The sequence below is a fragment of the Taeniopygia guttata genome, chromosome 8 (assembly GCF_048771995.1).
Source record: "Taeniopygia guttata chromosome 8, bTaeGut7.mat, whole genome shotgun sequence".
Lineage (NCBI taxonomy): Eukaryota > Metazoa > Chordata > Aves > Passeriformes > Estrildidae > Taeniopygia > Taeniopygia guttata.
Genome location: NC_133033.1, coordinates 17,206,981 through 17,223,657, shown reverse-complemented (window position 1 = coordinate 17,223,657; position 16,677 = coordinate 17,206,981). Strand labels below are relative to the sequence as shown.

At 39.8% G+C, this 16,677-nt stretch overlaps 1 protein-coding gene and 1 long non-coding RNA gene across 4 annotated transcripts in view; one reads left to right on the top strand and one right to left on the bottom strand.

Moving 5' to 3' along the window:
* The window catches only part of SLC44A3 (solute carrier family 44 member 3), a 40,495-nt gene extending 26,490 nt beyond the window's left edge, over positions 1 to 14,005 (bottom strand). For all 3 annotated transcript variants that reach the window (XM_030279197.4, XM_012575163.5, XM_030279199.4), the window contains exons 1-9: positions 13,691 to 14,005; positions 13,414 to 13,521; positions 10,734 to 10,876; positions 10,164 to 10,300; positions 8,587 to 8,680; positions 7,048 to 7,217; positions 6,479 to 6,568; positions 5,740 to 5,864; positions 3,915 to 4,101 (exon numbers count right to left, since the gene is read on the bottom strand). In XM_030279197.4, the coding sequence (XP_030135057.4) occupies positions 3,915 to 4,101; positions 5,740 to 5,864; positions 6,479 to 6,568; positions 7,048 to 7,217; positions 8,587 to 8,680; positions 10,164 to 10,300; positions 10,734 to 10,876; positions 13,414 to 13,521; positions 13,691 to 13,717 (1,081 nt within the window). In that variant the 5' untranslated portion in view covers positions 13,718 to 14,005. The remainder of the gene's footprint in view (positions 1 to 3,914; positions 4,102 to 5,739; positions 5,865 to 6,478; positions 6,569 to 7,047; positions 7,218 to 8,586; positions 8,681 to 10,163; positions 10,301 to 10,733; positions 10,877 to 13,413; positions 13,522 to 13,690) is intronic.
* LOC140684588 (uncharacterized) lies at positions 171 to 13,518 on the top strand. Its single transcript, XR_012057038.1, has 2 exons — positions 171 to 496; positions 13,389 to 13,518. It is a non-coding gene; the product is annotated as an uncharacterized lncRNA (long non-coding RNA).
* Positions 14,006 to 16,677: the final 2,672 nt, after the last annotated feature.

Genomic DNA, 16,677 nt, shown 5'->3' with positions numbered 1-16,677 from the left:
CAAGCTGAATCCTAGACAGGCAACTATTTGTCGATGAAAAAAACAAATTGCTCTGTAAGAGAAGGTGTCTCTGGAGATCTTCAGAGAAGAAGTCTCAAGTGGTGCAGAAGTCCCCAAAACTCAAAAAAAAAAAAAAAAAAACAAACAAAAAAAAACACCCAAACAAAACAAAAAAAAAACCCAAAGTCTTCCACTTACAGGATAGTTGTAGAAAACTAATAAATAATCCAAAGGTGTCCTGTCAGTGCATTATTAACTGATTACCTGCACAGTACTGTATGCATTTGTATACAACAGGATATGTTGGTATGTCATCCTAGAACGGCAGAACAACCCCCAGCTTATCTGATGGTGAGCAGCTTTAGGAGACAGCATTTCAGAGGACTCATACTTGGGTTGAAAATTTGAGCTACAGCCTAACAGAATATTCTCAATACCAAACCACGTTAAGTGCTTGTCGTCCAGGATTCCAATCACAAAACACATCTGAAGCAGGGTAAGAGGCTGTAAGTCCAAGCAGCAATCCTGCTGACACGGAGCTGTCCGTGCGCTCAGCCCGCGGGCCGGGGCCTGAGGCGCGGGCCGAGCTCCACAGCGCGGCGGGCAGGGGCCGGGGCCGGGGCCGGCTCTGGCCGAGCCCCACAGCGCGGCGGGCCGGGGCCGGGGCCGGCTCTGGCCGAGCTCCGCAGCGCGGCGGGCCGGGGCCGAGCCGCCCTTCTCTCCCCCCGGTTCCCGGGAGCGGCTCACCAGCCGGGCGAGCCTGAGGCGCTCCCCGCGGGCTGCGGCGGCCCCTGGCGGGCGCGGGCGCTGCTGCGGGGACAGCGGCAGAAGCGATCGTCCGAAACTGCCCCTATGGACACGGCCGGGACACAGAGCGCCCAACCCTCCCAGGGACACAACCCAGCGGCCTCTTCCCATCTGCCTTCAGGCTCAGGTTTTAACTGAGAAGGGATTTGGGTTATTTATCAAATGCACACGTACTCTTCTAAGCATGAACATGCTTCTAACAGCAACATCTTATAAGGACTGACATCTGCACTAAAAATGCCCTGCCAGAATACCTCCGTCAAAACCTATGATTTACTAGGTTGCTCATAAAAGCAATATATTGACCTTCCCTTCTTATGCTAATTCTGAGAAAAGTCAATTCTTTCAAAACTGAAACTTCATCGTCACTCTGCTGTGCAGTAAGTTTATGCTGTCCTCTGTACTGTTTGCATCACTTGCTAGAAATATCAGCATTCCTTTTAAGCTAGAGAGAAGCCAAAACATAAAATACCTTTGAATCTGGAGTTGTGTGCTGCACTATGAATGTAATAGCAGGTCATAAACTGTTTAAATCCTACTCTCCAAGTAGGCAGAGGAAAAAGAAAAAAATTTGAATGAAAATGCCTAGCAGGAAACACATAACATAACGAATGAAGGAAACTAACACAACATGGAAAAAGCATAAAAAGCATCTCAAAAGCAGTTTTCATTGGGTTTTACGCCCTAGTGAACTATGTGGAATTTGCTTTTGGATACAATGTGTAAGCCACTATTTTCCTGCAAAGTCTGTAAAAGCATCCAGAAAATACCAAATTGTTTCCTATCCTGCTCTTATAATCAAGTTTCTTCTGTTACATGAGCTAACATATTTCTACCTTTCTAATGATTGCTCCATTTCCAAAAGTTTTTGAATACAACAGACTCAGCTGGTATTTTCTAAATGTAAATATAATAAGGGCAAGCTTTACATCCTTATGTGTGCATATTAAGATCTAGTCAGCTTGATTTAACACCAAGGATGTAATATTTGCTTTCATAGCTCTTGTTAATGATATATTTAGAAAACCAATGTGTTGTAATTAATTATATTGTCCTATTACTAAATTTACTACAGTTAATGTTTATCTTAAATTGTATCTGATCCAAGCAGGTGCATGAAATGAACAGTTGGTTGATAGCTCAGGAGATGCTCCTTTCTATAAAGCCTGGTCTGAAGCAGGGATAAGGTATCCCACAAGGTGTTTCAAAATTACTGCTGACTGATCCATACATAAATGGCATAAATATTTTGCAGAAAGGCAAACACAGAACTGTGTCCAGCTCACAATGCTGCTTCTATATTGGGAAAATCTAACTCAAAGCAGTGTGGAGAAGGAATATGCGTGACATCTAAAGCAAAGGACACCAGCTTGACTGTTTAGTGAGGAGGAACAATTCACAAAGAGACTGAAGCTCAGACATTTGGCCATGCTAGATCTGAACCTTTTGCAGAAGAAGCAGATTAGCAGCTGCTTCAAACAGCCATTCCTGACAGACATGAGCTACTCCAGGCAGCAGAAACAGGGACTGGCAAATCTGCGCAACTCTCCAATGAAAGCTGGAGGGAAACAGATCCCAGACTAGCCTAAGCAATGGGTGTGATTTGTAATGCCAGCATGGACTCAGACAGCTTCTCATGTTAAAAGTGAAGTGGGTCTTGTAAAGAGCCAGAATCAACTGAGATGGAAGCACTTGTGATGGAAATGGAATGAGGTATCTGATCAATAGAGGTACGGAATACAGCAAGCTTTGCCAAATAGGCTGAGCTATGGCAAGGCTGGAGGCTTTCCTGGCCTAGTAGGGATCTGTAAGCTCATCCCAAGGAGTTGCTGCAGCCACAGTCTCAAGCAGTGGTGGAAACACAAAGTAAAACAGTAACACCCAAGCATTTGAAGAATTGGACTGCATTTGGTTTTCCACACAGAAATCACTGTGTTTGTGAAAAGAGAAAACCCATAAACAACAGTCTCTGTCAACATTAATTCTACATCAGCTTTGACCCAAAAGAGAGCAATTGGCTCCTAACAGTGGCCCTAGAAAGTTAAAATGAAAAAATACCTGTCGCTATAGGACACGGGAATGCACAACGTGAGCCACTTGCCACTTTGCAAGGTAAAAGAGAAAGTTTGTTTTCTGACTCCAACTTTTATACTTCTCCAAAGGTGACAGTGGATTGGAGAGTGAATGGGCCACCTCTCCAAAGACATTGGACAAAGCACTAGTACATCAAGTCTCTCCACCCCCATGGAGGAATGCAAAACAACATGTTATTTACAGAAACTGTGTGGGAAAGTTTCCCAATAGAATGTAAACTCAGAAGGCTTTAGAAAACTCAAGAATCAGGGCGACAAATACCAGCCCCCAAATCCTAATTATTTTAATGAACAGGGGCTGATGTGTACATGAGGAGTTACCCCCAGAGATACACAGAGTTTAGCATCACTTCTTTGAGTGATGTTCCACAGAAGGACAACCTGTCTTTCACTTGGATGGCATGGTGCTGGGCCAAGGAACAACATCCAAATTACCCTGGTTCAATCAGTGACAGATCTTACAGTAATATATCCCTCAGTAATACCATTTCCATACTAAAAACCTGTTCTGCCAGATCTTTTATAGTGTTTGACTCTTTCCACAGAGACCTCCTCTGCAACTCCAAGAACCACTGGATTAATCCAAGTACTGTTGCACTAGTCCAAATGATAGCAATTGTCACTGAACTACTGCTCCAAAGCAATGTTCTGCCTCTGTGACAATTAAATATTGTTTATAGTCAGAGGAGATGAACATCCTCATTTTGTAACATTTGCACTAGAAGCTGTCTCTTCCTCCCTGTTATTTTTGTCATTTAAGTACCAAACATATACTGTACCTACAACCATCTATTAACAAATAAATGAGAAAGAACAAAAGTCAACATATGGAAACAAAAGGCCAATGTAAAAGACTCCAACAAGTGGAAAATAAAATAAAACAAAAACAAGGAACTCAGCTGTGTAACAATGCTAGCCCACATTTTGTACACCAACACCGAGAGGTCCCACATTTAAGAAGAGAACTTAGAAATGGATAGCACTCAGTCAAAAATATGAAAAGCATATACTTACCTGCAGTTCCTAAGCTAAGCAGTACAGCAACCCAAAATACCCAGAACACAATGAGAATCAGAAAGGTCCAGAGGGGCTGGAACAGGAGGAAAGGAATTCTGCCAATGATTTTACCAACAATTCGAAAGAGCTGTACAGAGAACGGAAGCCTCTTTCTTAGTACAAATATAAGGCAGAGCAGAACAACCTGTTTCAGGAAATAAAAACACAAATTGTTAGGGGTTTTACCTCAAGAAAATTATCAAAGTTGTCAAATGTGGGATCAGAGGATACAGATTTCACAAAGAAATTACAACAAAGGAATTTATACATCTTACTACACATTAGAAAGTCCTTCCAAGACATTGCCTATGTTCTCGAAGAGCCTGTGCATTAAAATCTATTTTCCTACAATAATTATTGCTGGTTTTTTTTAACAAAATAGGATTAATAAGACTTAAACTCATCTAATGGAAACTGTCTGCTTTATAGTGAACATAAATGTACATTACACACTACACATTGCTTTCACACACCCTGCATGTCATGAACTTTTAAACTTTCTTTCTACTCAGGCCAGCTTACCACTGTTCACTTTCACAATGGTAGGAGACCCTGGCCTTTCTTGCAGTCCACAACCAAATTAATTTTTGAGCTATGTATGTATAGGAGCAAAGCAGACATAAAATGAAAACTTATTTAAATAAATTATTGTCTTCCCAAAGTAAAAAAACCCCAACCTGCCATAACAAAACCCCAAGTCAAAAATCACACAATTTCCCCAGTTCTTTGTATTTGACAAGGAACTATGAACAGCAATTAAAAGGGAGGTTGGGATCTTTAAAACAATAAATACAATCAGTGGCAGTTCCTTCACTGGTTTTCTTGCCTGCTCTGGAAAGAAGCCACCAGCTCTGAAGAGAAGCATAACCTGCAGTAGTGGGTGTTCCCACAGTTCTGCAAACAACAGTCAGTTGTGCTGGAACATACAAGCATTCAAAGAAACTTTTTCTTACCTCTTTAGTATCAGCAGATTTAAAAAGGTCATAACTTATAGAGGATATTAAAAAAAAAAATGATTTGTGACACATTTATATTTGTCACTGTAAACTACCAGATTGTTAATATCTGGCAAATTCCATATGGATCTTACTCATCTCTAAGACAACAGGACAACTGCTTTGACAAATGTCTCATGAAGTACAAATTGACTGTAGCCTCAAATTGAGCAATGGCTCCTTTTAACATTGCAACATCAGAATGAAAAAATCACTTCAAGTTGCCAGCCACACTCAGATTTTCTGTTGTAAAACAAGGTCAGTGAGAGAAAAACATAATTTTACCCTATAACTTGAGATCTAGACACTGCTGCCTGCATTTCACTACCCCTTTCTTTCATTGTCTCAAAGAGCTGCTGACAGGGTGGGATGAATCCGCAGCTAGTGCCCCTGTGTCTATTCAGCATGATTCTCCAGTAGGCTGATGCAGCACAAAATGGGGATGGAACACAATTCTTGCATTTTTACACCAACAACACTAACACAGTTTTACAGGTTTGAGGTATGGCAAGGCTAACAAGTTTCACAATGAATATATAACATTATTTTTCTAGTTGTGATGGGGACCTAAAAATCTAGTTGGAACTAGGGACTTTTAAAGTTCCTTCCAATCCAAACCACTCTATTATTTTATGATTATATGTGAATGAATGTAAGAAGTTCTTATAATTTATTCTCATTTTCCAATTTGAAAAGAATTAGGAATTATTTTTATTGTTGCAGAACCACTGTAGTTCTAGTGTTCAAGTTACAGCCTCTGCCATTGCTTAGGGCAAAATGCTACTTACAGTGATGATTGTTGAGAAGATGGCATATCCAAGTAGGAACTTTACATTTTCCTTTTCTGTTTCCAGTTCAGTGCTGGGGTCATTCCTGTAGTCATAATGGAGCCACCAGAGAACACCCGAGACAACTGAGCAGAGCAGAGCAGTGTGAGGGTGGGCAGGGCACGCTGTTGCTGCCTGGCCTCCCTTCCCAGTCTCCTGCCCTCCCCACCATCCCACAGGGCTTGGGAATACTGCCAGTTAGCAAAGTGAGGCACAGGATCAGTGAGCACAGAGAAACTTCCCATAATGGCCTGTCAGTCTGAGGTAAAACCGCAGCAGAACATTTGGATTTCTTGCACTTCTCCTAAGGCTCAGGCATGTCATTTCATTGTGGAGATACAATGCTAACTTTCATGGAATGACAAGCTTAAGCCAGACACATTCCTATGGTTCTCCCTTCCTCAAGCAGGCAGTGTAAGAGTTCACTAAGCATTCTTTGAAACAGTAGCATTTTCATAACTGCATTCATCTGCCAAAAGAAATGTTGTTTCCAGGCATCTATAAAAACAATAAACATCACCATCATCCTAACACTCAGCAGCTGGAACAGCACAGCCAGACCTTGGCACCAAAAGGCAAGCAGGCCTCAGCTTGGAAATGACTGTGGTAAGCTGAAGGTTACTGAGGATGGCCATGGAAACAAAGGATAGCTTTTTGTTCAGCTGCTAATCCAGTACAATGAAATAGTAATTATACTTACACAACAACCCAAATACAACCAGTGCAATCAGAGTATGGATGAGGAGGGTCTGAATGAATCTGAACGCTAAAACCACTATCAAAGAGAAGGCTGAAAAATACATTAAGTTTGAATGTTACAACCCTTTTTATTTTAAATATAAATAGCAACAGCATTTAGTAAAGCTGGCAACCTTTTTAACATTTAAAGCACACAGTTACCTCTAACTTAAATGATAAGAAACTTATAGCTGATATATTTCACCATGGAAAATACTACCTTTTAAGTAACATTTTATGTAAGAGTTAAATTCAAGTATTCATGTTGATGTCATCTTTTTCATCAACAATTTCTTACAGTACCCCAAAATGAGGTATATAACCATGTCATGGAACACAGAATCTGACAGAGATCTGCATTTCACCAGTCTATTAAATTCCTCTGATCAAATCTGATCACTCTTCCTTAAAAAATAACCATGCCCAGAAAATATGAAAAAACTCCACTTTTGAATTAAACATTTAAACTTATAAGAAACATTTTAACCTTTCAATTGAATAACATTATTCACTATTTACTTATAATCTTACCTAGTGCAAGGACACTCAGTCCTATCACAGTATCTCTTCTTGCCAATATTCCACTCAAAATTCGATGAAAAACATCCATTTCATTAACCATTCTTATTAGGAGAGGTGCATACTTGGAATAGCATTCAGGATTTTGTGGAACACAGCGATTAAATAATGGAAAGGATTTACTGAAATGTTGAAAATAAAAGTGGTAAAAAGCATTAATTACTGGACAAACAGTTTAAAATCCACAGAGCTCCATCCTGCCATTCTCCACAGATAGCATTCTGTTATAAAGAGTGGTTTTATGTATCATCTGCAAAATAAACTCCTAATAGTGTCAAGCCTGTATCACTATACCAGAACAGATCCATTCAAAATCAGCCTGGGGAAAGAAATTAACAACTCTCTCATTAACTATCACCATCAGCACATAGTTCCTATTCCCATTCTAGTCTGGCTTCACCTGCTTTGCTCCCATGTGTTTATGTAAAAATTAAGTTCATGCTAGCATAGCTGTAACCTATGCTGTTGTAGATAATTCTAAATCAAAACCACTTTGTTTTTGGTTTTATGATATTTAGGCATTCTAAAAGCCACACCAAAACAATGTTTGCAAGGTACAATTAACACCACCAAATATTTATACAAAATTATTTGTCACTCCCAGCCAAGCTTCTTGCACATATTTATTGTACCACTTTGGCAGTGCTGCCCTACAACAGCCAATGGCAAATTCATACCTGAAAAGGAGAGTTTTTTTTATCAAGAGCTAATAATGTGACTAACTTAGCTTTGCTTCTACCATGTAATATTACTATGCAACATGAATAACTTTGCTGAGTTCCTTGACAAACCAAAAAAGGCCTAGAAAGTTGAGGAAATAAGTAAAACATGCCTTATTTTTTCATCAATTTATACACTTGATCCACTGTATGTAATGTTTTTACATGTCTCCTGCTCTCTTCACTTTGTCCTTCTATTTTCTGCTGTAAAGAGCAGAATTAGCTCTGCAAACACAGAGATTCCATTTCTCTACTGCATTTTCATGACACAATGGAACTTAAAATCATGGCTTTAAGAATTTTGACTCACAACTGCCAGATTTGAGAAAGACAGAAACATCCACAGATCCATCCTTCAAGCCCTCTGACTATAAAATTATTCTGATGGAAATTTCTGGGCTCAGGAGAAGAAGCAAGGCCAAAGACCACATCCTTGGCATTGAGGGAGAAAACAAAATCTGTGCAGGGGCTAAGCTGTTCCTCATATGGAGTGCTTTGTCCTAATTTGGAAAAGGAAGAGGAATGGAAGTGTAAAGGAATAAAGAGTAGAGGAATGGAAGGAATGCAGTCCTTGTTTATTCTGTGGGACAGGACATTGGCATGTTCACAGGCATATAAAAGAACTTGTAAGGATACATGGACAAAAATAAATAAACAAAGCAAAACCATCCTGACTGTGAAGCATCAAGCCAAATACAAAATGTGAGAAAGTAACAATCCATAAGAAGCTGTTTGGACTGAAGGAGGTTGTAAAGCACTCAGTCATTCTTACCTTGGTGGAACTGGCAGGGTGGGACACAGCTGAGCTGCCTTTGGATTTAGTGTGTAACTGGAAACATTCAGGTTGTAAACACAAAGAAAAGAATCTAAAAAAGAAAAAAAAAAAAAAAAAGAAAAGAAAAAGAAAAAAAGTAACTTAAGATTAGTAAAAAATTGAGAGAAAAAAACAGCTAGGTTTTTTTTGCCCTTCTGGTTTGATCCCTTACCAGACCATTTTCATCCCTGATATTCCAGTGGGAATGTGAATAGCAAATTAGGTAGTTGAGTAAATCTAAACCAATCTCTGAAGAATATTTTGCCTTCTTGACTTAACTACAGTTACCACTTATATTCCTGGAGGGCAGGCACACTGTTTGCTCCACAGTGCCATAACTGGCTATTAATCCTTGCTCACTAGGACTAGAGAAAAACCTGAAATGATGGAAGCTACAACAGAACTAGATCCTCCAGAATATATCTGTATCCAGATATATACAGAATATATCTATATCCAGAACATGTGCTGGGATCTAGGTGAAATATTTCCATGTACTCTGCTAACAACACTCTGCTCCATTAGATAGCACTTCTGAGAAAGAAAAGCTGGGTACATCCAAGCCACTCAAAATGCAAGACTTCTTCCTGCCTTGACATAAACATGTAAGCAGTTTTAGCTGGAATTTGTGGCAATTATGTTTACTTAGACTGAAAATACTTCTGTTACCTCACAGGTGTTTACAGCTTTCTGCAGATACAAAATTATGTCCAACTACCTCAAAATTAAATTAAAACAAATATTGTCAATTTAAATAGCAATCCCTGCCAAATAAAACAGCAAAAAGGAAAAAAAAAAAAAAAAAAAAAAAGAATGGGATGCTAACTTCCAACAATAATAACCATTAATATTCATATGGTCTAAAGTTTATACATACCCCATGAAATAAGGCTTAGGCTACATATTATTTTATTTACATGTTGGACATGAATAAACAGGAGCTTCTTTCACACAACAGCTACTCCTGACAGCATTTCATCTTGGACACCAGAATCAAATAAAATTTCAAGCTGTGTCCTGGTTTTGCTGGGAAGTGAGTGATGTGTGGTACTTAGGTGCCAGCAAGGGTTAAACTACAACAAAATGGAATAACAAACATTGGGATCTGATGCCTAGAGGGATAAATCTACTTGTGTCTTCATGGAATTAATAATTCCACCATAGTTCTAATTACATTTAAAGGAACCAGTTGGATAAGAGTCACAAGCAATGTATGAACTCTGGTCACCTACTGGCACCCCTACCAAACTTCACTAGCTCATTATCAACAGTCAGTTTTCTGCTACATAATCTCAGCACTGTGCAGGAATTAATGAACAACTTTGTATTTTACATAAGAGAGCTGTAACATTTCTAGAAACTATGGTTTTGAAAAAAAAGCAGAAAAAAGACATTTTATTTTCTGTTAGCATGATTATTCAGGAACTCAATGGCAAGATATGATTCCCTAGTGTAAGAGCCATAACTAAAACAAAGTGGAATCTGCTCAACTGTTCTACAGTTACACTGAGGTACTCATATTCCCTGTGGCACACCATTATTCCTTGCAAAACTCTGTAGATCTTCCAAAGAGTTGAGTTGGTGTTGTGGACAACTTGACACGCACAAGGAAAGTGAACTGACTTTGATGCTTTGTATTTCCAGGCTGCATGAATTCAGAAAGAACACATACCTAGAAAGAAAAAAAGATCCTCTTCTCAAAAAACAAGTTTTCTTGGTTTTTCATAAGTTTAAAATCTGATCCTTTTTTTTAAAGTGCTACAAAGCAAGTGCCACTTTTTCCAAATGAGTCAGTGGAATGACTGGGAACTTCAATATGCAACACCCTTAAGCAGAAAGATTTGCCATATAGAATGGCTGCCTTTCTGGCTGATGTCCCATTTAAGATCCTCTTTAAGAAGGCAGCTGCATAAAGCATAACAATTCAGCACATTTTCAAGTTCTCTCTTAACTTTTTAATTTCACTCTTCTGCACTATTCCCACCTTTTTCGCCTTTCAATACAACAGTGTATAGATACACAGATGTATATGACTGACAACTAGATGTGTATTTTACTAAGTTCTCAAACATTTGATTTACTTAGACATTATCTGATGCACTTACTTTTTATTAGTCATGTCCAATCCAGAAAGATTTGCCCCTTCTACAGGAGTGTTCTTCCGACCACATATGTTCCCAAAACTGTCATATCCAAGCACAAGTCTTTCTGCAGCACCAGCCACCACAGCATAGCCACTTATAAACATCTGTTAAAATATTTTTTTAAAATGTGAAAGCATTCTACCATGGCTTTTCCTTCCCATTCAATAAATATTTCTTTTAAGTCATACATTTTTGCCTTCTGGTTGCAAACATTTAAATCTAAAATTCACCCCTCTGCACAAGGCCAGAGCAAGTCACATGGGCAACTTTAGCCCTATTGCTTCCTTAGAGCTTTCCTTCATCTACTGTTATTAGTATATAAATTAAGCAGAGTAACACAGGAGAAGAAAGATAGAGGTCCTGATTAAAATAAGAAGAAAGCGTTACTAAGGTGCTAAACACTGTCCCTAGTCATGTTCATGTGTGTCACTAGGCAAGATCACTCAAATAGTACTTTTTCATGTGCTCACTGCATCTCATGTTACAGGCTGACCTTCAAGACACACTTGGATAATAGAACTGCTGCTAGGATGTGCCCTTGAAGCTGCTATGAATTTAATCAGAGGTATTTTAAAACACAAAATACATTTCAAATGGAGATTACCTGAAATTTCAGGAAGGAGCACTCTTTAACACATGTGAAATACCTGGAGAAAGCCACACTATGCACTTAGATGACACTGCCCTGACCTTTTAGTTCTGCTGCTGGATCAAAGTTCCAGTAGATCATCTTCTTCTAAACCCAAGAGGGAGCTAAGTATTTCTGCTGGCCAAGTAGCAGCAATCCTTAGTTAAAATGGAACACCTTGTCCAGCAACACAGCTTAAACCCTCCTGTACATTGTGAGGGCCAAAACAATCCTTGGAAAGAACCTTTGCAAGTGCCAAGAAGCAGGAATTCTTCTGTGAAACTGGAGTCCTGAGTACTGCTTTACCCAAGGCTTATCTCCCCATCACTCCAGCTACTGAGGAACTCAGTGATGCAAGCCTCTCCCCTGTTCCATGGGGTGCAAGTCCCATTTCACACACACCAGGACAATCCCTGAGCTCGGTGGCTGTGTGCCAGGGGCTGGCTGCAGCAAGGCTTCCCAGTCCCACAGGAACCACTGCTGCTTTGCGTGAAGGCAGCTGAGTATCGGCTGTGCTCGAGACACTGCACAGACCAGCACAACTGCCTTCGAACTTCAGCTTTAGAGCCTTTATCTGGTTTTCTGCTTTTAGTACTTGTGACTAAAGATTGAATCTGGGCAAAAACATGTCTCATACACAAACATGTACCAATGTGCTTCTTTAGTTCTGAGACAAATCTCTGTTTTTCTTATAGTAGACTCTTATTTTGCAGTCTTAACTAGTTCAGAATTTTTTTAAAATTATGATGGCATGCTAATGCTGTCTCAATATGGACATCTTTGTATAGATTCCTCAATTCAAGCTAACATGTGATTTTAGTGGATACTTGTGGATGTGATTTGTTACAATAACAAAATATATCCAGATCCAGTTTGTTTACTGAGCAAGTATTTTTTTAATAATTAAAATGTTATCAGAAGGAAAGTAAGAAATAAGCTGGCAGTGTAACTCAACTGAAACATGCTTTTAGAAAAATTCTGGTTCAAGGTGAAAATGCCCTCTAAATATGGGCATTACAGATCTACTGTGTAGATTACTTTTTTTAAAAATTATTATTATTTTTTAGTTTTTGTAAGTGTAGACTGCTGGATAAAAGCAATAAATATTGTTAAGTAACAGAGTAATAGCTGCAGGGGCACATGGCCATGATACCCATTTCCACAGAGCTGTTAATGTGGTTCCAATTTTTTTTGTTATGTGAACAGATTAGTGTCATTACATTTTCTTAAATACTTTAAAAATAAGATCAAACACAAGAAAACAAATACAAGCATGTAATAAGCTATTTCATAGAAAGTGAGCAATAAAAGCAGTGAGAAAAACCAAACAAAAATCCTAAATCCTTACAATTTGACAGCTTTCATTTGTGGCATCCCCTCCACTGATCAGAGCAGTAAGCATTAGACAGCAGGTAAAAAACCCCTATCCTGCTCACAAAGTTCACCATCCATTTATGCAGCATACAAAATGTGTAGGTAATATTCTGCATTAGCTTCCATTCAAAAAGTTACTATGCATGGAATTAAAAAGTGTACTTATGAGAATCCTGAGTAGACTGAGACGTATCATTAAAAACCCCATTCATTCCTCAGAAAGACAAAGGCTTCTCCCAAAAGCCCGTGCACTGATCTAAGATAGTGACTTAATGTAGCATCAGATGGATACACGTTGCAAGATATCAAGGCTACAATGAATAAGTAGAAAAAAGAGCCCAGTCAGAGTCTGGACTAATTAAAAAAAAAAAAAAAAAAAAAAAAAAAGGCATATTCTAAATAACAGAGCCCTATGTATACTTAGAATTAAAGAAGCACATGGACAGAACTTAGAAGTGTGACTGACACTACAATAAAGCACTGCGCCACCACAAAGGTAAGATCTATCTATCCCTGGGCAAACCTGGGGACCTGTGCCAGTGACAATTTCAGTTTAGATTTAGTATAACACTTTGCAGAACCCCATTAACTTTGGATCTGATTTGTCCTTCCAGGAAACAAACAAACGTGCGTGCTTACCAAACCAGCCCAGAAAAGACAGAAGAGGAGCAGCCAGAAAGTGTCCGTGCACTTTCTGTAAATGGCTGGTCGCCATTCCCGTAGTTCAGAAACACCATCTCCAGAGCTCTAAATAGAAAAAAAAATAAATTCAAGAAAACAGCAGACCTATGAAACTTCCCGTGCATTAACCCAAGCTGCAAGGGGCGGAGATTTCAGCAATCGCGTAACTCCGCACGCTCGGTGCGAACCCCCGGCAGCCGTGCCCCAGCGAGGAGCGCTGTCCGGCCGCGCTCACCTGCCGCCGGCCCCCGCGCCGCTCCATGGCCGCGCTCGCCGGGCCGCGCCGGGCCGTGCCGGGCCGTGCTCCGCGGGGGCGGCGGGCGGGCCCGGGGCGCAGCCGGCCCGGCGGGGAGAGGCTGCCCGGGGCTCGGCTCCAGCGCCGCGGGGCCGGGCCGGGCCGGGCGGTGGCACCTCCGGCAGCTCCGCCCGCCGCTGCGGCCGCTGCGCCGGCGGGAGGGAGAGAGAGAGCGGCATCGCTGCCCCGGGGCGCTCCGCTCCGCTCCCGGGACGGGCGCTCGGCGGGTCCGGCAGCTCCTCCGCAGCCGCAGGTTCATACAGGGCCCCTGGCCAGGGTGGGAGGCTTATATTTCACCGTTCATTAGCTTATTTCTGGGAATAGCTGAAGATTTGTTACTCCCGGCGCAAAATGGGGGCTGTTCTGTCCTGTAAAGCCCACTGACGCTGGTACCCGTCTGGCTGTTCCAGCTGCATTATCGATGAGCGTCAGTCATAGACCCTTTTCAGCTTCTCTTTGGCTGTTGTTTGCACAGTTACATCACGCTGACGTGCTGTATTATGCTATACATACTCTCATCTATGTCCGTATGCGTTTTGCATGCACAGGAATACGTGCAACAACAGGAATAACACCGAATAAGGTCAATCCCCGTAACTCAGATGACTGAGGAATGCAGGAATTATTAGCACTTTTAATAACATGCTATTTATGTGCTGTCCCTGTTTCCAATTTATTTTTATGTTCACTAAATTCAGCTCAATAATCTGGAGAAAATTAGAGATTGGAAGGATGTTAAAAGTATCATTTTGTCGTCTTCCTGACAGTCAGTGGAACAAATAAATATTCTCTTTAAGAAGTAACACAACATCTGCAATTGAAATAAAATTGAATTAAATGGAAGCTGTTTTGCAAAACTAAGAATTGGTCCATCTTGTATAGGAGACAGAGTACTAAGCTAGTCTTTTCTAGAAAAAGAAAGCAAAACAAAGTCAATGTATTCCAGTTCTCTGGAGAAAATGCAGCATGAAACCTTGGTGACAAACTAGCATAGATGGAAGTAAATAGGCAATATCAGAAACTGGGCTTTTATAAAAAGGAATGAATCTCTGCCCCAGAACATTTCAGAGTCCTTCTAAGCTGACTGGAAATAACTACATTTTTCCAAAAGGGTAAATCATAAAATGTTCCTGAAATTGACATTTTAACTGTTTTGACAGAACCTAGTACAATTCTGATTTAAATTTACACAAACACACCCCCACCACCTCCCAAGAAGTGGTTCTGAAGAAACACAGCTGGAAAGATTTCTAAAAACTGTCTTACAAAGGATTTATTAAACCATTTAGTTTCCAGCCAGCTCATAGTTGCCTTTATCAGCATTCTATCTTTTAGTGCTCATTATCCATCAATTTTGGGAGGTTTTCAGAATTTGGGTGAAAATTAAAATAAAATTCTAAAACTGAAAGAGTAGTTTTGTTCTTTAAAAACCTAAATAGAGAAAACAGTTTTTCCTTCACTTTGTGCTGTTGCACTTTAAAAATATGTGGGAAAAGTAATTTTCCCTTGAAATACAGAAGTGTAATTTCACATGAAACTTAGCCGTTTTTTATAAGATAAATTCAATTTTTTATTGTATCAAGAAAACTAACCAAAATTATTAATAACCTTTAACCTAGACAAAAAGTATTCTGTGACAGGATCATTAAGAAACATCATCTTGAAGAACAATGCCAGTGATTAAGGCCTATATTAGAATCTGATGACTTGCTGTCATCACATGCTAATATTTTGCTGTTGGTCTGGCACTTTTTGAAGGATCCTCTTTAAGTTTTGTGTTCCATTCTTACTGTGAATAAAGGAAAACAGCAAATGGAACAAATATTTTTTAATAAACTCCACAATCCAGGTAACTGAAGTGCATGTAAAAAAATTGGAATCAGCAGTAGAGGCCTGATTTTATTTAGCAATATCAGTCAAAATTCTTTTATTTCCTCAGCTAGCCTAGGAACAATTATCTTAGAAATGCTAGAAAATAACTCTAAATTAGAATAGGATTTTTAAAAAATATTGCAAATGAAATCTTTTAATTGTACTAAGTTTTTTTCCTGAATTTCAAACATGATGAAATAAAACATATATTCTACTTAGTAGCAGCTGAGTGCTTTTATCATGTGTCACTAGGTGGGGCTCAACTCCCAGTTTCGAGCTCCAGCTCAGCATTTGAGATGGGTGCACAGAGCCTCACACCACGGTGAGCCAGTATGAAATGAGGATCCTCATCCTACAGTTTAAGAAAATATCAGGAGACAAAGCTCAGATTGGATAACAGATTTAAACACCCACATCCAAAGCGTAATACCAAAAGCTCTCACTTGTTATTTGTCCAATCCAGCCAAAAATTGCCCAAAAGATCAATTTCGGTTTTTCTGTCTTACCACTTTCACAGGGTAGAGCCTGGTTCTGCAGCTGAGTCATTTGAGCACCCAGTGAGGAGCAGTGAGCTTTAGAAGTGATATTTTGTAGTGTGAAACATAAATGAGATGAAAATGAATTCTGGAGAAAGAGTATCGGATTAGACAACTGATCTTGGGCTCTCTCTCTCTGACGAGAAGCCCATGCTGGAGCCTTTGGTCTCAGTCCCCTGGTCTACATAGACAAGGGGACTGAGAATTTATAAAACAAATAACTTAATTTCAATCTTGTATCCAACTACAGCCACTTCCATGGGAGATTAGTATAATGAGGATCCACATTCTCTCATAAGTCTGCACGGATCTCTCAAGAATGTAACATTTCTTGTAAAGGAAAAGAAAATATTTACAGTCTTGGAGTACCCAGGAACTCACAGTGATTTATTTGAGTTTTAAGACATCTTTTAATTTTCTAACCATTCAACCTGCTTGGTGTGTTGCAGTGGGGGAGCCACAACAAGGGAGATTAACATTTACACTTCTGAGACTACTTGTAGTTTTTAAAGGATGTTT